Source organism: Sander lucioperca, chromosome 4, assembly GCF_008315115.2.
Source record: "Sander lucioperca isolate FBNREF2018 chromosome 4, SLUC_FBN_1.2, whole genome shotgun sequence".
NCBI lineage: Eukaryota > Metazoa > Chordata > Actinopteri > Perciformes > Percidae > Sander > Sander lucioperca.
The window spans coordinates 45,256,520-45,281,085 of record NC_050176.1 but is presented as its reverse complement, the minus strand read 5'-3'; the positions used below and the strand labels follow the sequence as shown (position 1 = coordinate 45,281,085).

At 41.5% G+C, this 24,566-nt stretch overlaps 2 protein-coding genes across 6 annotated transcripts; one reads left to right on the top strand and one right to left on the bottom strand.

Annotated features, from left to right (window-relative positions):
- Window positions 1-1,202: 1,202 nt before the first annotated feature.
- On the bottom strand, window positions 1,203-8,801 carry wfs1a (Wolfram syndrome 1a (wolframin)). 3 transcript variants are annotated; one of them, XM_031285879.2, is made up of 12 exons: window positions 8,659-8,801; window positions 7,598-8,185; window positions 6,661-6,740; window positions 5,403-5,547; window positions 5,143-5,316; window positions 4,790-4,870; window positions 4,574-4,713; window positions 4,332-4,463; window positions 3,908-4,153; window positions 3,241-3,523; window positions 2,770-2,929; window positions 1,203-2,661 (listed from the first exon to the last, which is right to left on the bottom strand). In XM_031285879.2, exons 2-12 carry the CDS (start codon window positions 8,178-8,180, stop codon window positions 1,476-1,478), a joined length of 3,210 nt encoding a protein of 1,069 aa, XP_031141739.1. In that variant the 5' UTR covers window positions 8,181-8,185; window positions 8,659-8,801; the 3' UTR covers window positions 1,203-1,475. The 3 variants fall into 3 exon arrangements, with proteins under 3 accessions (XP_031141739.1, XP_031141737.1, XP_031141740.1); XM_031285877.2 differs by having other exon boundaries at window positions 2,770-2,933; window positions 3,245-3,523; XM_031285880.2 differs by having other exon boundaries at window positions 2,770-2,933; window positions 3,245-3,523; window positions 4,790-4,867.
- A 1,794-nt stretch (window positions 8,802-10,595) lies between these two features.
- On the top strand, window positions 10,596-21,945 carry crmp1 (collapsin response mediator protein 1). Of its 3 annotated transcripts, none has more exons than XM_036000285.1 (14): window positions 10,596-11,079; window positions 12,892-12,980; window positions 13,195-13,379; window positions 13,489-13,653; window positions 14,228-14,289; window positions 14,387-14,467; window positions 15,360-15,428; window positions 15,524-15,644; window positions 15,780-15,936; window positions 18,261-18,402; window positions 18,517-18,687; window positions 19,829-20,008; window positions 20,678-20,843; window positions 21,032-21,945. In XM_036000285.1, exons 1-14 carry the CDS (start codon window positions 10,729-10,731, stop codon window positions 21,121-21,123), a joined length of 2,031 nt encoding a protein of 676 aa, XP_035856178.1. In that variant the 5' UTR covers window positions 10,596-10,728; the 3' UTR covers window positions 21,124-21,945. The 3 variants fall into 3 exon arrangements, with proteins under 3 accessions (XP_035856178.1, XP_031141808.1, XP_035856179.1); XM_031285948.2 differs by having other exon boundaries at window positions 10,597-11,040; XM_036000286.1 differs by lacking the exon at window positions 10,596-11,079 and adding an exon at window positions 11,517-11,793.
- The last annotated feature ends 2,621 nt before the right edge of the window (window positions 21,946-24,566 follow it).

Sequence of the window (24,566 nt, the reverse complement as noted above, 5' to 3'; positions counted from 1 at the left end):
ATGAACAGCCTCACCGCAAAAATAAAAAAAAACCTGATCAATGTCTTAAATTGGCTTTTCAAATGACATTTTATGTGCATTGCAGCTCAAGGCACAGGAACATCTGATCATTAAATAAATATAAGATGTTTAAATGCTTTAAGATCAGAAAGCAAGATCATTCTTGGCTAACAGAGCCATAAATATATATTGCCACACAACCTCTAAATAAATAGGTAAACCTACATTTTATAATGCACTACACACAAAAAGGTACACACATACTGTACATGCAAACATATTCCCCATACTAGTAAGACATTCCTTAGTATAAAAGCAGCAGCAACATTTCTCTTATCAAAGATAAATTTCACTCTGATAACATTTCATTTGTAACAAAAGAACGGCCTCTCTAGGCATTCAGAAGTGGTCAGCACCCAACATTAGCTTCCCTGCACATAATCTGGCACCATAAATGTACAGGCTTTTTGTCCAGTAATTTAAAACACTGCAAATTGAAACACGAACCTTCTAAAAGCACAACCCTGTTACAGAAGCTCTGAGAGGCAAGTGAGAATAAAAATAAGATCAGTTTAACCATTTTCTAAGCCTAATCTAAAATGTTTTCAAAATGTGTTTTTTTTCATCTGTCAAAACAGGTGAAAAAAGTGTGTTGTTGTTGTTAATAGTTATTTTGGCCAAAAGAAGCTGAAGCTGCACCACCAACCCATGTTTTAGTGCCAATTAAAATATATTTCTAGCCAAAAGAAAGACATGACAGTAATGTAACATACCTTGTTAACAAACAATACCTTGTATTTAGTGTTCATGGAGAAATTAAAACTCCCCTGGAAGAAAACATGAATGCTTTTTGTCCTATTTTGAACATTGGGTAGTGTGCACTTCAGACTCTGGTGGCCGAAATGAGTATTACAACAACAAACACTGGCAAAACATGTTTCCCCACCTGTTTCAGAGATGAAAAAATAAAAACAAGGAAGGATTGTCCTGGCAAAACCTTTTTTTCACCTGTTCTTAAGTCATAAACACAGGAAAGAAAAAGATGTATCAGACAAAATGGATCACCATAATTGTTTTTTCTTATCTTTTGCCTCTCAGAGCTTCGGTACCCTGGACACAATTAGGTGAATATTTTTTTGTCTCTCGGTTTAGCGGGATTAGAAAAACTCAAAGTGATTGGTACAATAAGTCTCAAGTCATTCTTGAACTGCTTTGGAGGTACATTTTACAAATATTTGTAAAGTCATGCACTGACAGAAGTACTTCCAATATTAAATAATTTCAATGCTATCACCTTGTTAAAAAATTAACTACATAAACTATGAGCTGTAGATCCATGTTAAATCAAATTGTAAACAACATCATAAGTTACAATAGTAACGTGATCACATCACAAGATAAAGACAGCATGGCTTCCTGAAGAGATTAAAGTGAGTCCTTATTACTTCAGCTTCACTGTCTTGCTGCCTTTCTTCTCAGGTGGTGATTTTTGCTGACAGGAAGGGAGAAAAGAAAAAATCAAATGCAAACTTCAGGGCTCTCATTGTAGTGCGTCTCCAGTCTCTCTCTATCTTCACCTGCCTGCCTCCAGTCAGCTGTGACGAAACACAGTCCAGACAGTGGATCGCCTTTAACTCGAAGGCTGGAGCCCTGGCTCCTAGGCGGCCCTCCAGCTTGGTGCTAAACTCCACCATATCACCGGGATTAAGGTTAAGCAGAACTTGCCTGAACTCATGGCTGGCAATTAGGACTATATCCCAGGCTGGGTCCTCTACACCTCCATCCCGTAACATCCCTACTGTCACCTCAAAGAAGTGGCTGTCAAAGCGCTTGATATGGCAGGTGTGTTTGGCCAGAGCCTTGATCTGACACAACTCTTCCTCTTCTTGCATTTGGAGAAGTATGGGCAGTGCAAGTGTAGCCGATGCAGAACCAGCTGTCAAATTGGCAGCTGTTAGGTTTGCGACTGTAGTATTCTTTGGCTCACATTTGGGATACGTCTCTCCATACAGGCAGCGCAGCCAGTCTCCCATGAACACCGGCAACATATTAATAACCGACTGTGCCCCGTTTTCTGTTTCGGCCACACGGACATGCTTGAAACGCCCAGCCCAGGTGATTCTGTGTCCATGTAGGTGGCTGCAGAAGAGCTGTGTCTGGGCCATGCCTTTAGTTTCCCAGGCAGGGGGCCCGCACGCCTGGCTGTACTGTCTCCACGTCAGGGTGGAATTGTACACTTTCTGTCCCTCTGCATGGTACACATAGATAGAGAAGAATAAGATCACCATGGAGATGCAGAGTAAGATGAGTTTGACTGGGCCGCGGTGGGTCAGTGAGCGGAAGACATCCAGAATAGACATGCTGAACCGCGTCCACAGCCGCAGGGTGACGGGGATCGCACAAACTACCAGGGTCACAATCACCTTTGTCAGTTCCAGCTCGAGGAACCACTTAACGAGCTGGATCAAGAGCATGATGGCAAGGCCTAAAGCCAGAACAGGCAGGGCAAACAGGAAGAGAAAGTAGGCCACACAGGTGCGCATTAGACCCACAGCAGAGGAACTCCGCAGGAGCACCACAGAGAACTCACACCACATGAAGCACACAAGGTATGGAACCAGAAAGCAGTAAGTCCCTCTGAAACCACGCACCCTGGCCATGCTGAAGGTGAAAGAAAGAAGAGGAAATAAAATAAATGCATATATATTAAAATTTTATATTTAAGTGGTGTTCAACAACACATCCAATAGCCCAAATGCTCATGCTCACCTGAAGAACAGATAGAACAGATAAACATAAAGCAGACAGGGCAGACTGAGTTTCAGCACCACTGACTCCCCTAGTGGCAGTGTGGCAAAGGTGCGCCCCAGGAAACGAATCACTGTCATGTTCTCTGGCAGCAACTGGGTCAGGCAACACAGAGATGATGCAACCTGGATTAAAAAAAATAAGACGTACATAAAGTCGTTTTTTTGCTAAACTTTAAGGGATCTGTTTTAATTGTAATTTATGTCTGTCAGATTAAAAAGCATTAAAAGGACCACATTTCTGCATGTTTTAGCTCATCCTATACAGGTCATGTAACATTCCTGTCAAACATTTCTACAAACCTGCTTTACGCTGTGTAAGATTGTAGTTGTGATAGTAATGTTATACTCCGTGAGTTGTGGTTAATAGGCTACAACATGCAGAACTGTGATTCATTTAATCACATATGTTATGCCTTTGTTGTGCGCCCACTGACCTCTATGACCATTGCTCGGCGTGCATATGTTGCAGCAATGGGGCTGAGGCTCTTGTAGCTGACAGCAGTAAAGAAGATGGCCACAGTGGAGAGCTCAGAACAGGGGATCCAGTGCTTGTCAGCTACAGGAAAGGAGAAAATGACAAAGAAAACAGACAGGATAAAATAGAGATATGGTTCTAGGTTGTTCCAGCCAAAGTTGGTCTCTGCCTGCTCCACATCCAGGTCAGGTTCTACATGTATCAGCAGAGATGTCAGGGCTCTGAAGTTCTCCCAAGTCTGTGAAAAAAAAGGAAAACAAAGATGTTAGTTCAAAGAAAGAGAGATATAATTTTTTTTGAACATCCATAAATCATTACCACCATCACTGCCAGTTGTAAGGCATCAGTGTAATTACTGTAAAGTCACAAGATGAGCTTTCTCTGGCTGGATTTATGACAGTAAGGAAAATGATAGCATTATTTGACTATATGAGTTTCCCACTGGCATAGTTTGTGAAAAGAGGATGACACATGGAAAACTTCCAACATGTTCATCCACATCAGTAAAGTGAAAAACAAAAATGAATGCAAATACATCAACATCTTGACAGAACGGAGAAACACGTAGCAACATAGTTTTTGCATTGAAAAGCAACAGGGCTAAATTGCCAACTACAATCACCTTGCTGCTCTGGAGAACACGCAGTGTGCAGATGATCATGGAGATGAAGGAGAGGTAGAAGACAAGCAAGGGGATGACGAAAGCAAACAAGTCAACTGTCAGGTTGCTGATGATGAAGAAGAAAATAAGAGCGTTGACGTGTTGCGTGGGGATGACTGTGCTCAGCCACTGAACACCGGCCCGTGACGCCCAGTCCACCAGGTGCTCTTTCATCTCAACAATACCGTGCAGCGGGTACTGCAGGATCTGAAGTCAAGAGAGACAGATATAAAGAAAGACCTGAGAAATGTACAACATGCAAAAACTAGGAAAGAGAACTCAATAATCAAGAGTAAAAACATCCACAACAAAAGACATTTCACAGATATTTAATAAAGAATAACTCAAGAAAAATAGAATGAAATGTATTGCTAGATATCATTACCATTAAGCGTGATTTCATGTCCATAGCTTTTTTTATGGCCCCATTCTGTCTAGTGTCCAGCATCATCCCCCTTTGGCCAAAGCTCCAAGATCGTTTAAATGCTTTCTTGTATCCTGATGGGACCAGCTCAGCCTTTTGATAAAACACAATTGGGTCCACATACAAAAATAGACACATGGAAAATGACATCTGTGTCCTTATGATGACATATTATTTCTATTTTTCCTGATTGGGTCTTTTACCTCCCCACTTCTGTTGTCAGCCGTAGAGCTTTTAGTCTTGACTGTGACCTGGCTGCCAGTATGGGGTGCAGAGGGGACAATACCTTGTGCATACTTTTTAGTCATCTCAACAAAGTCATCCAGGTCCACCAACTGTGTGGCTGAGAGGACACAAAGAAAGCAGTTATAGAAGAAGAAAAATGATATTCTCTTTTTTGTCTCTGTTTGCATACTTACACTCATTGCTGACCATGCTCTCCAATACTTTCTGGGTCTGGCCTGAGGTTGGGCCAGGAATCCTGCTTGCAGTGCTCCCTGCTGGTGAAGAATAACAACAACAACACAAGTGAGCTGCAAACATTCCCCTGGATGTGGTGGCCTGCATGTTATGTGATATTCTTCACCATGACAGCTGCAAATACTGAAATGACAAAGGGGAATATACGATATATTTAACATCAATGGCAGCTTTAGTTATAACAGCATGCTACAGCATTCTGGGCAGTCTGTAGTACATAAGGCTGGATTGTTGTTGATATGGTTTTGATGGAGTCTTTGTCCACATGGCTGTGATTGTGTGTGCATCCTACCTGGCATTGCATTGACCTGGCTGACATTTTCCAGCATCTCAGCCACAGCCACCTTCTTCTTCCTCTCCGGGTTGAGTTTCCAGTACATCATCATGGCTGCTTTACGAACTGCCAGCTCAAACTTACTCTCTGTCGACAACTTGCGCATGTCGGCCTCATTCTCTGGGGTGATTCCTAGTAGAGGGCGACAGACAAGGAAAAGTTACGGAACTACAAACACAAATACACCAATACAGTGCATTGTATTCTGTAACATTAACCTTTTTTCTGCATCCAACAGCGCTGCAGTGCTCTCGCTGCACCTTTTCTTCCCTGTTTAGCTGCTTTAATCAGCCAGTTAACAGCCAGACGATTATTTAGCTCTGTGTCCTTCTCTTCAGCAAGAATCAAGTAGTGCTGTCCCAGCTGAAACACGGAAGAGAGGAGATTAACTCAGCAAGTGTGGGCTTGATCTAACTAAGTACAATCAGACAATGTCCCTCATTAGTTTGGATAATCCTCAAGGCACACTGGTTTGATAGGGACTATTTCTTTGTTAAAAAAAAAAGTAGTTCCAATCACAGTCAACAGTCCACGGTGAAGTTCATGGAACCACATGAATTACAGATGACTACAAAACCTATAATTCCCTCTCCCTGTGGTCATCAGTGTCAGGGGTGGCCATTCTTTTACAGTCTGTGGGGGTAGCGCAGGCCCCAGAGGCATATCAAGTGACTGTGTTCTAATATTAACTGTTATTTCTTAACTTTCTTCTCTCCTAGTTATCATTACATGTGTCTGTTTATAGCGGGGTGAGATGTGTCTTCATTTGAAATAGCATGAATATATTCCTGCCTCTGTCTACAGAAGATACTACAAGCATACTATAATCTCATAAACCTGCTTTATTAGCATGCATTTAAATCAACAGTGTTGTCAAACTACACATACACAGCAACAGTAAACATTGATTCCCTGTGTATGAAGGCGTATAGCGTTATGGTATATGACACATTGTTGCAGCGTCTGATGCATTCTAATCCAACCACTATCCTGATGTGGTCACATGTTTTGACATGTTCACTTACACACACCCCTGTGGTTATTTAGGTGCTTGGTATTTGCAAATACATGACATATAGAATGGGGAAGGTAAAGCCACATAGAGCCATTCAAGAATTTACCCTTTCAGGCTGGTGGGTCTTAAATGTAAAGTCTTGGCTCATATTCCACCTCTAGCCACCCTGTTCTCTTCTGCCAGCACCTCTTTTAACATTTGTACTTCTTTGTAGAGTTTGAGGAGTAAAAAGAGTGTATATTTCATTAATATTTGTACAAATTCAGTGCAGTGCTGCAATGCACTGCAATAGTGTTCATAATGATTTGTATGTGTGACAGCATTTTGCTGTATCATATTGAAAGCCTGGGATCATTTTCCAAATGGCCAAAAATAGACACATGCTCACAACCAGACTGAGTCAACCAGCAGGACGGAAAACAATGCCAAGTGCCAGTCTGTGTGCATGTGCTTTAACTCACCCGGGTCTGGGCTCTGGCATCACCAGCTTTGGCCTTCTCCTCTATTTGCTCCAAGGACAAATCTTCCTCTGGTTCTTCATCTGGAGGTGATGGGAGGAGATCTCGATCAATGAAAAACTACTTTCTGAAACAATGGATTAAAAAATACCCTCACATCCAAACTTGTATAGTGGTATGACTGTATTGAATGAGCAGTGTGACTGATTTTTACACATACTGTGTTCACAGCCTGCAATGAATGAATCCCAACTGACATATATCTTGTAATATGAGAATAACAAGAAGTCAGAGGTGAAGTAGATGTGAGAGTCTGTGCATCTGTCTGTATATGCATATAGTCTGTGACAAGACCTCAGAGCTCCCTCAACACCTTTCCCCAGATACTATGTCACACCATTACTTGTCAATTGCATTAAGTTTCACAACTGTTACTGTCTCTCCAGTGTCCTTTAAGTAAAGGAGTTCAGTGTCTTTGCCTGTAGCCCTCCAGCAGCTCTGACATATGATGACAGTGAAAAATCACAAAGTTTAAATTGTAATTCAGAAATAATTAATACTATCAGTTTCAAATAAACCAATGGGTGCAAACAATTGGTTCATATATTGCTGACAAAAGGTTGCTATGTAACAACAGAGCTTACAGTAAGCATGTTCAGATTCAACAAAACAAAAAGGCTAGCCATGCTAACGGCTCTGTGAGACTTTACTTAGGCATGGCAGTGCTTAGAGCTAAATGCTAATGTTAGCCTGGCCAAGAGAGATGCTTATCCAAGGGCAGAATTACCCTGCTACACATGGAAATACATTTATAAACATAGCACAAGGCTTATCAGCACAACACAGCAATGTGTCTGGGGTCTGAGACTTCTGCACTCAGGGCTATTTTAAACTCACAATGTGTCATTTAATCCCAAACTCAAAACATAGGCATTCTCACCATTCTCTTCATCATTGGGATCCTCCTCAGCTTTCCTAAGTCTTTCCTGCATTATCACCCGCTTGGCCATGGAGGCAAAGGTGCGTTTCATGGGAACGCTGGAAGAAGTTGTAGGAGCCACAGTAGAAGCAGAGATGGAAGAAGTAGTAGGGGAATCTGTTGGAGTGTTACAGGCCAAGTAATCTGATGTAAAGGAGGCAGATTTGAGTTTGGGCAATGATGACATTTGAGGGGTAGAGCAGTTAGGAGAAGTAACAAGGGGTGTTTTGTTTGAAGGAGGAGAGGAGGGTTCAGTGGATGTGGGTTTACTGGGCGCAGCAGGACTTAAGGGCTTTGACCCCTTTACAGAAGGAGGGGTATCCATCAATTTAGAGATTGTGTGAGCGGATGTTTGAGAAGAATTAGATAATTTTCTTGGTTTTGTAGTGGTCTCTGTTGAGGTTGGAGATTTGGCGGGGTGAGAGGGAGCAGAGATTAGTGAAGGAGGATTCTGTGTGGTGGATGGAAGAGAGGGTCCATCCACAGCAGGGCATGACCCCTGGGTGTTCACAGCTTTTGGAGATGACGGGAAATCATTCTCCATATTTACTGGAATAAAAAGGGTGTAAATCATTTATCATGTAGTTAATGACATCCATACACTGTAGCAAAATAATCGAGGTAATATCTAAAAGTGAGTCATAAGTGAAGACACAGCGGGTGGGTTGACTCTTTAAAAACTCCCTGACAGAGAAATGGATTAAAATTATTAAAATATGACACCTTCCCTTTGAAGAGTTTTCACATGGATACAAACATCATGAAAACTCTGTTCTACTCAGTGTGAATCAACATTGTGAAAGAAGAAACAAAGTGGCAAATGAAAGCAGAAACATTCTGTTAACCTGATACTTAAACTTAGGAAAATATAGAGCGTTTCATCGGTTTTTCACATGCATTACACGCGGACACTAAATGTGCAAGTAGCTATACGGGAACTCTGAACTTCATGTCAAGTAAATTCTCAACTCTATACGTACGCCAATACAGCACTGGCTAAAACAAAAGAAAAAAAACCTTACTTGGTAACTAAATGAGCAGATTTCTTCAGGATAAAAAGTAAATTATCCTCCTCAGTTCAAAAGTTGTGTCTGTAGTCCATGCTGAGCTGCATGCACTCCACACTGCGACGAACACTGACCGTGACCAAACTCTCATGTGTCTGGTCTATAACAACACCACAACTTTAAGGTCTGCCCTCTTGAAATATACTCGCCCCTGATAGGGAGAAATATATGCCCGTCAAACGGCCAACGTATCGGATTGGTTATAGGCGTTTTATCGCTTATTAAACTTGTGAGGAACATTTTTACCTATCGTCTCTTGTAACGTTTTCTTCAATGAATCACCCGTGATTCTTTTTGTATCTTTAAAGCTTGAAAGTAGTGGGTGACTGATGTTCAATAAGGCTGCATGTGCCGTTATTTCCACTGGCTATTTAAGTAGATTATGGGGTTCCAGTCAAAAGCTATATGTAGGGCTACTCTTAATCGAGTCTGACTCTCTTCCATATGGTACCAATCGACAATAAGAGTGACCACGCGACGCCAGCTAGCGGTCTAACAATAAGGTTACAATTTATAATAAGGGTACACTGGATGATTGACTATTAAGGAATTCTGATAAGTCACTCTAAAGCTGTTTTTATTATTATTATTATTATTATTATTATTATTATTATTATTATTATTATTATTATTATTATTATTATTATTATCGTGCAGCAACGTGCAGATGTGTGCATCTGGCCACCAGTTTGATAAAAACAGCTTGATAATTCAGTGAGAACAGGTACTGTTCATCAAATGCATCGTTCTTTAAATGCCATTTTTTAATTGGCTTTTTTAATTACATTGTATCATTAAACATCAATTAATAACATAAACACCATAGTGACTTGGTCATTTCTTAATGGCGAGCAATATGAATTTGTGATATATCTTGCTAATCAATTCATGCATTTGACTATTATAAGTCATGCATTAGTTATGTATTACTTAACCATATGCTGTACCTTTATCTTTACGTAACTGTTACCCAATAAAAATATAATTATCATATTATGTGCTATATAGGTTAAATGCCTGCTCCCAGACATGTGCTATGATACATGTAGCCTATTCTACGTATAGTGCCAAACCTGTGTTTATACATGAGCACTGTGACGCATTCGCATTCCAACCTCGCATTGTTCCTCTGGGAGCTGTCCACCTGCGCGAGTACTGAAAAGACAGCTCCCAGCTTCTCTTCTCTTCTCTTCTCTCTCTCTCTCTCTCTCTCTCTCTCTCTCTCTCTCTCTCTCTCTCTCTCTCTCTCTCTCTCTCTTTCGCCCTTTCCCAGAATCCCTATGGGCTGTGCGAAGGACAGTCTGTTGCTGCCTGAAACAAGACTGTCTGCTCACATTAGTAAGCATCCCATCAGCATACAGGTATCTGGTTTTGGCCCAGTGGAGATAAAAGCACCTGCTGTTGTCTGGGAGCCTTATACCTTGCTAGTGTCTTGCAAGTTGCAATAGACCAGCCCCCCCGTGTGGCCTAGTTAATTATGAGAGCATAGCTATAGACCATTTAACAATCTGTCTCTCCCTCCAGATGTGGGTTTAAGGATGACACATGCTGGTTTAATCCGCTGATGGTGTGACCTGCTCACGCACAGCCCCCACACATTATAAGGAAAGAGATGGATGGTAGAGAGACTTGCTTTCCTTATATTTAGCCTAATTGTCTGTATGATTGCACGTGGTCACTAACGGCTCTTGCAGATGCTTCACATTAAAACTAGTTCACACTGACACACCACCACTCCCTAATATGGAGCACTGCATCATTTCACTTGTAATACACGTGTGCGCGCGTGCGTGTGAGTGAGTGAGTGTGTGTGTGTGTGTGTGTGTGTGTGTGTGTGTGTGTGTGTGTGTGTGTGTGTGTGTGTGTGTCCATTCTTAGGTAGCTCGGACAGAGCTGCTTTTCACAGTTAGCATCAGAGCGCGCTTGAGGGGCGGGGCTGTCTGTGACCCGGTTAGACGTAAAACAGTCGAGGCTCCTGTCATCGTTTCAGATTGGGGGGAGTCTCCGTCTGTCGTGGAAGCCACAATGTCTGACTGCAGAAGACAGTGGAACCGGGAGGATGAGCTACCGGTCTACTTGGCGGGGCCGATCAACACCGGGCCGAACCAGAAGAAAACCTACGGGATGTTCAGCTCCGTGGAGGGGGCGTTTGAAAGCAAGACCATAGACTTCGATAACTACGCGGTGGGGAGGAAAGGGAGCCGCACCCCGAGAAGCGGAAGCCGGGAGAGGGTCTTGGACGCTGGTGACCCCATGGGCAAGACGTCCAGCGAGGCCCGGGAGGGGTCACTGACCAACTCAACCGGGGAGACAGACGATGCACACCCTGGTGTTGAGGTCAGATATTCATCCGGTAAAGAAATCCCAAATGGAGAGGTAGGAGTAAGGATTTTGCTCCTTGGCTTTTTCTCTCTGTGTCTGGCTTTTTGGTTGAAATTCTGATCGTTGTCATGTATTTACGATATATGATTTACACATGAAGCAGTGACAAAAACGTCCATAGACTACAGCTGGTAGAAACATTTTGAGTAGGTTATTTTTGGAACAAATGCCTGAGTCTGCATAAATGATGAAGTTTTGTGCTGCATTGCAGTTTGGCCATTTTATTTGCCATTTTTTGTTGCGACTACGTCTACGTAACGTAACTAATAAAAAAGATCCCAAAAAAATTCAAATGCACATCGACACAATTACACTCATTTTAGTCTGTGGTGCTGAATAGGACAGCGCCAGACAGCAACCCTCGCTGTATTGTTTTTGTGCTCTCACTTGAGCTGTTTGTGTGAGCCACCGGGCAGACGCTCGCTTTCCGCACACGCGCACGCCCAGGATAGTCACCTGTCTTGTCACGGTTCGCGTTCCACACCACACATCCCGACGCAGCCGTACGGCGCCGGATTCATCGCTGTCTCTCTTGCACACGGAAACAATAACCAACACACATCAGGGGAGACAAAGGGGCGCAGAGAGCAGCGCTGGGCGCTGGAGTAATTACAACCCGCTTCTGAGTTGACTGTCAGGGGGCAGAGTGACGGAGAGAGCATGTCTGGGACCGGTTACCAGGGAAAGAACAGCATCCCCCATCTGACGGTAAGAGACCTGGCCTGGTCAGCGGCATTGCCCCGAGAAGCTCTACGCTTGCATGCAAATCCCTGCTGCCAATGCCGTCAGAGAAGGGATTACATTCTTAGTGAGGTGGCAAAGAGCAGAAGGCCCTTCTACAGTTTCTCTTAAGTTAAACAGCAAACCCAAGACAGAGAGGTGACAATTCTCAATATCTGTGTGTCAAATCGAGCGCCTATTCTCACTCAGGGTTGGACAGTGTTGTGTAATCTCGCCGCCTGTCAGAGGGATTAATTTGGTTGACGTGGCGGTCTAACCAGGACATTGGAAACAATGGCTTGCATAAAACAACACAAAGGTGTGGGACTGGATTTGTGCAAAGATGCATTTTTTTTCAACTATATTATAACATCCGTTCTGCAGAAAGCATCCTCTATCCTTCCAGAGTAGGTTATTATCAAATGCCAAATGAATCTAAGACAACCTACAATTGATATAGCCTAACTAAGCATTACATTTCATGGTGGAAAAAGAAAATAACATGAGACTGCATTCACATTCTTTCTTTTGTAAGCATCTTTATTGGTTAAATGTGCTGAGAATGTAGCTGGGCTGTCAGCTGCCATCATCTCAAACCATGGGTGATCACTAGTTACCATGGAGACATAGCATCTTCCTAAAGCTGTTGCCATGCAGGCACGTTCCATGGTATTATAGGGTGTGGAAGCATGGTAATCTGAAAAAGGTGCTTATCTCACACTGTGCTTCTAAATATTTAGTATTTGATTGCACTTATAATATCATCCTACATAAAATTAATACAAATAAAAGAGAAAGGCAAACAGCACAACTATTAGCTTTTGTGAGACCCCACCATGCACAGCACTTATGTGGCTATGGGTTTCTTTCCATGATCAACTGCAGTGTGTCATAATATTGCTATGAAGTCAAGGATTACATAACTGATTGTGCAATAGATCAAAATGTCAGGATTGAATTCAGCAGCTCCTGTACTGCTTACACTCTTCCTCCCTCCCTCCCTCTCTCCCTCCCTCTCTCCCTCCCTCTCTCTCTCTCTCTCTCTCTCTCTCTCTCTCTCTCTCTCTCTCTCTCTCTCCCCTGCAGAGTGAAAGGCTGTTGATCAAAGGAGGGCGGGTGGTCAATGATGACCAGTCTCTCTATGCAGATGTGTACATTGAGGATGGGCTTATCAAGTGCGTATATAAGGAGCTAATTAAAGAGGCATACAAAGACTTGCAAATATTTTGCAGTCGATAATGATTTCACTGCCTTATTCCCCTTTTCACATCCTCATCCTCCACAACCCCTTTTCATCTACAACCATCCATGTATGTTCCTGCACAACATTTTTCCCTGTCACCCACCCTTTCACCCACCACTATGTCTAATGTATCCGATCCTTGGCAGGCAGGTGGGGGAGAATCTGGTTGTACCGGGGGGTATCAAGGTGATCGAGGCCAATGGTCGCATGGTGATACCAGGGGGGATAGATGTCAACACTTGCTTGATGAAGCATTACCTGGGCACACAGCCTGCTGATGATTTCCTCCAGGGCACCAAGGCTGCACTCGCTGGGGGCACCACCATGATCAGTGAGTGTGGATGTCTAGACTCACATATGCAGCCACAGTTCATACTGCAACCACATAATCATTCAAGAGTTGAAAAACATTTTAACCTTTAATCCCTCCCACATTTCAGTTGACCATGTGACCCCCGCGCCGGGGGAGAGTCTGCTGGAGGCGTTTGAGTGCTGGCAGGAGGCTGCAGATAAGAAGGCATGTTGCGATTACTCCCTGCATGTAGACATCCCCCAGTGGAATGAGATTGTTAAAGATGAGTTGGAGCTGCTGGTGCAAGAGAAAGGTACATCAATTTTTAGTTACTCCATAGTGTTTCAGAGCTGTGGTCATTGCTGTAATTCTGTTTCATGTTCATCCCTATTTTGGACCCATTTCATAAGAACAATAGGGATAGATTTAGAAACAATTTTGCCTAGTGTTGAATCCTCTTATAGCGAAGACACAGCAGTAATCCATTGTTCTCTACGGTGCTGTCATGGTGGTAGCATATAAATCCTGCTTGTAATCTGTTTTAAGTAAAAAAATCACTTTTCTTTTGGGGCAGTTTCAAAATAAACCAGTTACTGAGCCAAGGCAGCTGCTTGGGTGTCCAGTTTCTTTCAAAAATAAAGATGAGAGTTGTAATTCTTGGCTCAGATGCTAGACATAAACATGCTCTGCATGCTTTGTACACCAGACAATATTGTGGATCCATTTCTGTATTTCACAACAAGTTTGCCCTTCATTTTAACTTTATTGCATTTCATGATACATTATATGGGCTACACTCACACAATTTATCTTTGTAATCCTCGCTGCTGAGTTTCCCTTTATTACCTTATTGTCATGAATACATTTATTGTTTCCACTGCTGTCAGGTATCAACTCCTTCCAAGTGTACATGGCTTATAAGGACACGTACCAGATGTCAGACTCTCAGGTATGCTTCATAATCATTACTACGGCACTACTGACTTACTGCTCTTTCCTTTCACTATTAATCCCTTCGTTTTTATTTGGATTCATCCCTCCCTCAGCTGTATGAAGCGTTCTCCTTCCTAAAGCAGCTGGGTGCTGTGGTGTTAGTTCATGCTGAAAATGGAGACCTGATTGCTCAGGTAAGTGCTACATAACTTCCTTGTATCTTAGTGGCAACTGACTACTCATACCTCTTATAACAACACAACCTGTCAGTGTCTTCAGCCTCCAGACACAACAGTTTACTGTGGTAAAATAACTAACAATATATAATGGCTGAACTAATTCATGTCTAATCTTCTACCTTTATAGTCTCTTGAAACCCTCACTGCAGTTGAGAGATGTTCTTCTTACTCCCCAGCTCTCATAGAGGATTAATGCTGCTGCTGCAGCTGCTGAGTATGACAGGTCTTTCCTAGGCTGCCATTGCTGTTGACCATTATTATTCTAATGATGGTGATGTAATGGTGATTAAGATGGTGAGAGTGAAGGTGCTGATAATGCTCTGACAGCACTGATGAAAAGTGGTAGCCGTGGTCATGGAGATTAGGGGACAATTACAGCGAAAACCATGATGTATGTGAAGATGAATGAGGGTAATGAAGATAATGGGAGTGCTGATGAATAATTATGACATACTTGTGAGCAAACAATAAAAAAAATTTAAAAAAAAGAATTAATAAAAGAAAAACAGTAAGGGGGTCGGGGGTCTGGTTTTCATCCCAATTTTGCTGTTCTCCAGACATCGCTGTCAGAAACACAACAAGTGCAGCCAGCAAAAGCTCCCCACAGTGCATTGGCATTGTAGGATTAAAATGCACACTTTATTTTCATTGATAGCATGACAGACCATGAAATTTTGATTTTACAGCCATAAAATACTAGCAAAGGCACTAAAATGTGAGAATGTGGGTAAAACATGATTTGACAAGTACTGTATGCAATGCTGACAGTTATTGTAGTGGGTATGAAGTTAATACATATTATAGTTAATACAATTATATAATTAAATTGATTTCATTTGTGTTTCAGGAACAGAGAAAAATCCTTGGAATGGGAATCACCGGACCTGAAGGCCATCCTCTGAGTCGTCCTGAAGAGGTGATATCATTTTCGTCAGCCCCATTATCCATCCATCCATCCATCCATCCATCCATCCATCCATCCAAAGGTTTTAATGTTTTCTTTCCATGCAGCTGGAGGCTGAGGCAGTGTTCCGTGCCATCACGCTTGGCAACCGTGTGAATTGTCCTGTGTACATTACCAAGGTGATGAGCAAGAGTGCAGCTGACACTATCGCCCAGGCCCGTAGGAAAGGTCAGCCTCTCTTTCTTTTCACGCCAAAAGTTTCAATCATTTAGTATGTGATTCTATTTTAAAGCCTTTTCCAGTGTTTATGAACATCTTCTTTTCACATCCTGACCTACACTGTCCCTCTATCCTCCCATTCAGGTTCTGTAGTTTTTGGGGAGCCAATTACAGCTAGCCTGGTCACTGACGGCTCTCACTATTGGAGCAGGAACTGGGCCAAAGCAGCTGCTTATGTGACCTCTCCACCTTTGAGTCCTGACCCCACAACCCCAGACCACCTCAACACACTGCTGGCTTGGTATGTCTTAAAACCATTTTTAGCAATGGATGAACATGTCGCAAACTAAGTAAATGAAGCAAAGTCTTTTAATGCAAGGCCGGGCCCCAGTGTTTTACAATATGTGACGATAATGCTCTGAGAAGCCTGACTAAATATGTAGCCTACAGTATATTTCATGAATGCTGGGACATGTAAAAACTGCAGACTGAGGGCAGAGAAAATGTTTAATTTAGCTAAATTTAGCTCTGCAGAAAGTGAAATGCAAATCAGCTGGATGACACCAAAGGAGACGCCTGCAAGGATCTAACTATCACTGTTCGCCCTTAGATATTAGTTTGGTATTCATGCCACAAACAACTGCTTGTGTAAGACACAATATCAGACCAGCTTCAGTAAAAAAACAAAACACAAACAGACGAAGAAAATGCGTTGATGTGTAAGCAGAAGAGGGGCAGAAGGTAAGGGTTGGGAGAGACTTAATGGATAAAGGACTGCATAATCATTTGCAAACCACTTAAACTGCATACTTACATATAAAGTACAATAGTATATGTATACTATTATCAATGATTAAAGGTCAAATACGTTGATGTTCAGTTGTAATTCATGAGTATCATAGAAAACCCACTTAAGTTCTCACTTCACACACACACACACACACACACACACACACACACACACACACACACACACACACACACACACACACATACTCAATGCACAGAATAATATGCTGTACATTTTTGACTGTCCCCGATTCCATAAATAGCACAGGGACTAGAATCCTTCATCATCTGTTGCCTTGGCTACCAACCACCTCCTCCTCCTCCTCCTCCTCCTCCTCCTCCTCCTCCTCCTCCTCCTCCTCCTCCTCCTCCTCCTCCTCCTCCTCCTCCTCCTCCTCCTCCTCCTCCTCCTCACTTCGTCTGCAAAATCAGCTTCTCTAGGCGGGTCTGTGCTGTCACACCGGTGGTGTGATACTGCTGTTGTCTTTGAGCTCCTGCTGAAGCAATAGGGTGTATTTTTAGGTTGTTCTTTTTCTGGAGACGCGAACAAAAGAACAACACTTTTCCTCACATTTCAGCGAGGCCCATTACTTCAATAATAAGCACTGTCATGGCATTGGACACTCCCCCAGCTCACTATCATGAAGTAATGTAATTAACAAATTACTAAAAGGCCTCAGATGAGAAATCATTCTAATCATAGCTTTTTATCAGTCAAATTCAACCTATTGTATATTAAGGGGTAAAGGCAGTATATATGGTGTTGGCTTTTTGATAATACATTTATGATGTGGTCTAGTTAAAGCTTTAAGGCCCAAATGCACTGAAAGCGTCTGATGCGTGCGTTTTCAAGTACACCTATTGTTTGAAATGGCCAAACACGCACTAAAAGCTTTTTGATGGGCGATAATACATTTGTGATGTGGATAGTTAAAGCTTTAGGGACTGGGACTGGAGCTGCGTTGCATTATTCTGGCTGGTTCAGCTGGCTGGTTTTTCTGCCCCAGGTCATTACATGACTTGTACTTTAACTCACATGCTCAATGAGGACACCTGATGGCTAAAAGTAGAAATGTCCGTCTTTATCTTCATCATGATTGCCTGAATTTGAATACTGTCTTGAACTGACCATCTGATCACAAGGATTGAGCTGCTTTCCATAGTTCAAGTCATTCAACTTCATTGTCAATTCTATCATAGTATGTGCCAGACATACAGAGGAATCGAAAATATGTTTCTCTCTGACCCATGGTGCAATAAGTACAAATATATACAATACAATAAATACATTCTAAATAACACAAAAAGTAAGGCAAAACCAAACAGTATAGAAACTAAAGAAATTAAAAATGTGCAATATAAAGGAAAAATATAAAATGAAAGTGAAAAGTGTTCCTGAGAGTCTTTTATAAAGTGACCGGTGCTGTTCCTGATTGGGGGGGGGGGTGTTCAGAGTCCAGAGTTCTTGGGGGCAGAGGGGAGTAGAGGGAGAGAAAGGGAAGGGTGTTGAGCTTCCTGACAGCCTGGTGAATGAAGCTGTTTGCCAGTCTGGCAGAACAGGCTCGGAGGCTCTGGCACCTTCTCCCAGATGGCAGGAGGCTGAAGAGGCTGTGTGAGGGGTGGCTGGGGTCACCCACAATGCTGGTTGCTTTGCGCGTGAGGCGGGTTTTGTAATGGAATGTCCAGGAATGAGGGAAGTGGGACACCAATGATCCGTCCAGCAGCCTTCAAGACTTTTCAAAATTCTGCCGTGAAAAATATAACATTTGACAAGTTGATCACTGCAGTGTGAAGGGTATGTGGATTATTTCATATCATTTTGTTACGTTGATTCAGTGGGGACCTCCAGGTAGTGGGCAGCGCTCACTGCGCTTACAGCACTTCCCAGAAAGCAATCGGTAAAGATGACTTCACCCTGATCCCAGAGGGAACCAATGGAGTGGAGGAGAGAATGGGTTTCGTCTGGGACAAGGCCGTGGTGAGAAATGAGGATGTGTATGTGTGTGTGTGTGTGTGTGTGTGTATGTGTGTGTGTTTGTGTCTTTTGTGTAGCTGTGACATTGAGTTTTGTCCACCACTCTCTGTCTCTCAGGCCATGGGCAAAATGGACGAAAACCAGTTTGTGGCAGTCACATCTACCAACGCTGCTAAAATCTTCAACTTGTACCCACGCAAAGGCCGGATAGCGGTGGGCTCTGACGCTGACATTGTCATCTGGGACCCCTACAGCGTCAAAACCATCACTGCCAAACTCCAGCAGTCGGTGAGAGCAAAAGAAAATAGGAGGAGAGAGAAAGGAAAGATGGCAAAAGAAAAGGGAGGATGACCAAATTGTTATAATACAAGGGATAAAAGGGTAATGCAACTGATGTTCTGTGATCACAAATACTGCATCAGTTGAGGAAGCAGAAGTACATAAAGGTAGGAGGAAGGCTGCAGGAGAGAGGGGTTTTATGTGGGAGAGTGTGAAAGATAGAAGATAAAAACCGAGAGTCAGATCACAGGAGATGAAGAGAAAACCCTTAAATGTACTTTTAATATGATACATAGTCAAGCCTGGCATTACTGTGAGTGGTATGATGTCATATTGCATAGTTGTGGTAGTATTAGAATAACAAAATACATGCATTACATTAGTTATAAAACTGGCTTTTTTTGGACAATGACATTTACAGTTCTACAATAGGAAGTATTTCCATTTAAAGATGTTCACAGTTAGGACTGTGTTTTATTGGGACACTGTTGTTTTAATCCTTTAATTACCAAGAGCAAAATTAAATTCAACCCCTTTGTAGGTCTGGGGTCGCATCAGCAATCTCAGTGACAAATATTTGAAAACCTAGACAAATAAAACCAGAGCTATCTACATGGTCAGATGCCCCATGAGCTAAGTAAGGACATGTGTTTTCTTTTGTGCAATTCAGGTGAACCCAGCCTTTAAATTTCAAGACAAAATGATGCATTTAAACTAAGCCGAATGGCCTCTGAGGTGAAAATAGACCTTAAGCAATGCAGTACAGTGACAATATTAGACAGTGGTTAATGTATTCAGTCTGCTCTGCCATTCTCCAAGGCCGTAATCCAGACTGGTGCCGGCTTTAGGTCATAATCCCCCTTTACCCCTCACCCATTCTATGCTACCATCTCTCTACCCTTCCCCCTGCATTCACAGTCACTCCTTCTATATGCCCCGAGCCTCTCACTTATTCATCCCCCATTTTCTCAACAGCTGCATTTTACTGCCTTCTGATACAATGCTTGCTGAAATGGCACAGTGGGCTGAGACAGTGTAGGGCATCTGTTCTGAATGGTGGGAGGGAAATGAAAGAGCTCTCCCTTATTCATCTGCTTAAATCACTTTTTCCACATTCTTTATCTTGTATGTTTTATCCCTCTCCACATAGGCTTCAGAATACAACATCTTTGAGGGTCTGGAGTGCCGTGGAGGTCCAGTGCTGGTGTTGAGTCAAGGTCGGGTGGTTTATGAGGAAGGCAAGCTGCAGGCCCAGCAGGGCACCGGCCGATTTATTCCCCGCAAGCACTTCCCAGACTACGCTTACCAGCGTGTTAAATTCAGGAACCAGGTACAGTAGACAGTTCATTTTAAATACATTAAATAGTATTTTCCATTCAAAGATTAGATGGGCAACATCCAGTTCCTTATAGTTGCAATCTTGCTTTTCTGCTTACTGTCTTCAAAATCACTTTAATACATATTAAAAACACTGATAAATAATTCAGTTTAATTTGGTTTGGTTTATTGGCAACAGTCTAATATATTTATAAAACACTTGGTCATGCATTGAATAATAAAAGTCCTAGACCTATTTCCACTATTGTCCCTGGTATTTTCTTACAGTCAGACATTCATTGTCTGACATTAAGACATATTAGAAAATAGAAACTAACAAACTAGAAAACGGAATCACATGAACAATGGCTAACATTTCTTCAGGAAACAAACAAGGTAAAAAGTATTATCGACACCTCAATTAAGAAATTACATCACAAAAGCCTACAGACAACCGTCACTGTCATACTCTAATTTTTGTTTTGCATTCTTATATATATAATATATATTCACAACAATCTTTACAGTCAGATACATTCTTTCATAATTTCCATATTAACTGATTCCAGCAAAACAAATGAGCCAACTTGTTTTATATTATGGTGACTGGTGGGTAACTGGCCATTTTGTTTCTGAAGAAAGACTAACAGATTAACTTTGTGTTTGTGTGTTTTCTATCCAGGTGAAGAAACAGCAGGGTGTTACTCGTGGGTTGTATGATGGCCCTGTGTATGATGTTGTTCCTACCCCCAAATATATAACTCCTGCTCCGTCAGCCAAAACCTCACCCATCTCTCACCAACCACCACCAATACGCAATCTTCACCAGTCCAACTTTAGCCTATCAGGTAACAGAAACAATTTATTTTATATTAGTTTTAAAATCCAATCCAGTGATTCCTTTTAATGTGTCAAATGAATCAATGTCCAGATGCATTTTATGACCTTTTATGTATACTGAACAGGTTCTGAATTCAATAATTTCTAATATTTATGTAAATAAATCTAATATTTACATTTTGTCTTCATTTCCCAGGGGCACAGCTCGATGACAACATCCCTCGTAGGTCTGGCCACCGTATTGTAGCACCCCCCGGTGGTCGCTCCAACATCACCAGCCTTGGTTGAACAACCTGACCGTGTGCAAAGTGTGGTTGTTTTGGGGTTTCACCTCCTGAGTGTGTGTGTATGACTAAGAGTGTGAGCACACTGGCATTAATCAATACCTTTGTATTTTTTTGCACAATGGTGACACACTCTTTGTAGACCATTATGATTTTTATCAATTTGCCTTTAGTGCGTGGTCACAGAAAAGAAGCACATGAATACTTCCAATAAAAGAAGAGTGTGGTTTACAATCAACCAAGTCATTTAAAAATATGAAAAAATCATAGGCTCAAGATTGGGGCACTCACACACACACACACACACACACACACACACACACACACACACACACACACACACACACACACACACACACACACACACAGATCTGGTATCAGACCCCAAATGTGTACCCGGTGTTATGTCATAATGTTGTTATCTCCTTCCCCGTGAGCATGACTTCCTCCTTATTCTTCCTCACATCCCATGTCTACTGTGTGGGTCTGCTCAGACATGGTGCTCCTTTCCACCCATGTGGTGGACAGCTGATGAAATAACTGATTTCTCCTGCATCTGTTTTTCAACATCTTGGCAATATTTGTTTCAATGTGGCTCAAGTTGATCAGTTATACATATTGCATGGACACGTCTTTAGATGTTGCACTACTTGTGGCTTATTGTTGCAATGGACGAACACTTGTAAATGTATGCTTTGAAAACACAATGACATTCACTGTAGATAGAGCGAGATGTTACTAGGTTCACATATAGACACACATACATACATTTTAACATTACTGTGAACTTATATACAATAAAATTAATGCATCTTCCTCTCCACCATCTATATGCAAATGTATCAATACTCTCCTATACAGTGTGAAAGTAGAAGTTGAAACAAATACAATAACAGCTGTGCACTGCAAAATGAATTTCTGGCTGTACCTACATAATAGTAAACACTGTAAAGACTTGTGTGTGATAGTTTTCTGCCAATCATTCATGCCAGATATAGAGCTTTGTTGTAATGATATGCTCAACTCACTGTTGTAAAAGGGCTTCACCTCCCACCCCCGCTTTTTAAAACTTCACTAAGATTTTTTTAAGCTGTTTTTAATTTTATTTGATTAATTCTGAATGTTTTCCATTTGGTTTTACATTTGGTGTTTATATGCCACTTTGTTTCGTTGCTGTTTCCTGGTGTCTCCAATGGAACCACTAATGATCAATAAAGACTTGGTAAAACGAACATTCCAGAGAGTTAACAAGATAAGAGTAATATTAGTGTTACAGGGTTGTCTTTGATTTGTGCCAATAAATTATGTCAGGTTGATTTTGCAAGTGCTTCGGTTAGGACAATATGGGTTCAACACTCTAAAACCCAAGCAGCAACCTCCGGTGCTGAAAAATAGAAGCCAATGCAGGAGGGGCCTAAAACTGCAGTTCATCGAGTGGCCACATGAGACTGGCTTCAAAAGGGAGTCAATAGACCCATAGACCCCATGTTAAAATGCCCAACTTTACAGTATGTGTAAATTTTCTTTTAGTGTCAGAGACAAAAGAATGTTGAAATGTGTTAAAATGTAATTTGCATGCTGGGAAAAGCCACTGAGCATTGCACAATACCTTAAAACTTTTGAATGATGGACGAAGACATAATCCGTTTTTATGGTAAAAAAAATCTTTTATTTTATTATTTTTACCTAAAACTGAAAGGAGCACACAAATGACTAAATCCACCTTACCTCAGAAAAATATTACACTAGGTATGAAATTAAATATTTTCACGGATCAGGATTGAATGTAGCCTGTAATGACATTATAAAAGCTTTGTGGAATGAATTCAGTTCTGTATGGGGAGAGGGAAAGGAAAAATGATCAAAGAAAAGGGAGGATGGGTAATAATTGTTAAATAGAATACGTGGAGGGTTAATTAAACTAATAACTAAACTGATCTTCAAATACTGCAGAAGCACATAAAAGAAGGCAGTAGAAAGGGTTTCATTTAGGCTGTAATTACATTATAAAGCTTTGTGGCAATGAATTTAGTTCTGTGTCTGGTTATAGCCTAATTTCAGAAATGTATTCTGACAAATTGAAGTGACAAATACTTAAATACAAGTATTTTGCGTCTGTTGTTAGGGAAATAAATGAACAGTTTAAAGAAAGGAGAGGCATTAATTGTCACTTCTTCCTTCCAATAAAACTATTAAGGTGGATATGTTTAATGATTCAAACCTGATCAGTCAGGATGAAATCTAATGTTTTTGCAAAGCTCATTTTAGAAAAATGTAATTTTAAATTTAGCGTGACACTTTTTCATATTAAGTGACTAATCTTTGAAATTGGTCCAGTATTGAGCGAGAACGCTGTAACCAGCAGCCACGAACCAGGCTGCAATGTACTATAGGGCAAATGTGCACCGTCAATGAACTCCCACTCAAAGTGGTGTTTTTGCAACTGACGGGCTTAGATTGTTATTACAAGTGTCTGACTACATTATGGGAAGAGTTTTGTTCATATTACTCACAGACACAAATGCATGAGAAAAAGGGTCCGGGTTGAAAAATACTGAAATTCCCCTTGCAGCTCAGCAAAGTGTTTTTTATTCTTTCCTTGCTTGCTTTGTATGTGTGAAGGGTCTACGTAACCTCAATGCAAGCAATATTATGAACACATTAAAAGATTAACTTTGTCAACACGTCCTCATAAAGTCTTGCAAACTAACTGCCAGACTGTAAAGATGTTTCCTATAAAATTGAGAGACATTTTGCAGTTTCACTGTGTTATTTGTGCCAACGACAGCACCAGAGACTATTATGTATTTGTTAATAGGGCTTGTAAACATAAGTGATTAGCGTTAGTGATTAGCATAAGCAATTCACAGACTACTAGTAGTGCTAATCATAAATGGTCAGTTTCAGCCTGGTAAAATGGACGTTAATGTAGAAGAAGCCCAACAGTTCATGTGGTGTTACTTGCATAGTTTTAACTGTGATATTAACTGTGTATATTTTGTGTATTTAGACTGTGTAAAAGTTAACAATATTGCTAAGTTAGTAGAGAGGCAGTTGGCAGAGTTAAACCTGTCAGCCTGTAAAATTAGTCAGGTATGCTGGAAAGCTAGGCTTGTTGTTTTACCTGCCAGCAGAGGCTACCTGTAAATGCAGTTAAAGGGATAATATGAGGTTTGCAATCAGTAAATGAGAGGATTGTTTTACTCATACAGGAGTGGAAATACGTTTATTGTACATATGTATTGTGGTGTTTACTATTATTGGTCATTTAGTTTAGGTGCATTGTACAATGTTTATTGGTTGTGTACCTGTTATATTATGTCAATGTCAGCTTGATATATTCTTTGAAAGTGCTTTCACTTTCAATGTTTCACAACACTGAGGTTGAGGATGCCGGTCTGCCATCATCACTCCAGTTTGCCTTGCTCAAAGGATTTTATGTTCCTT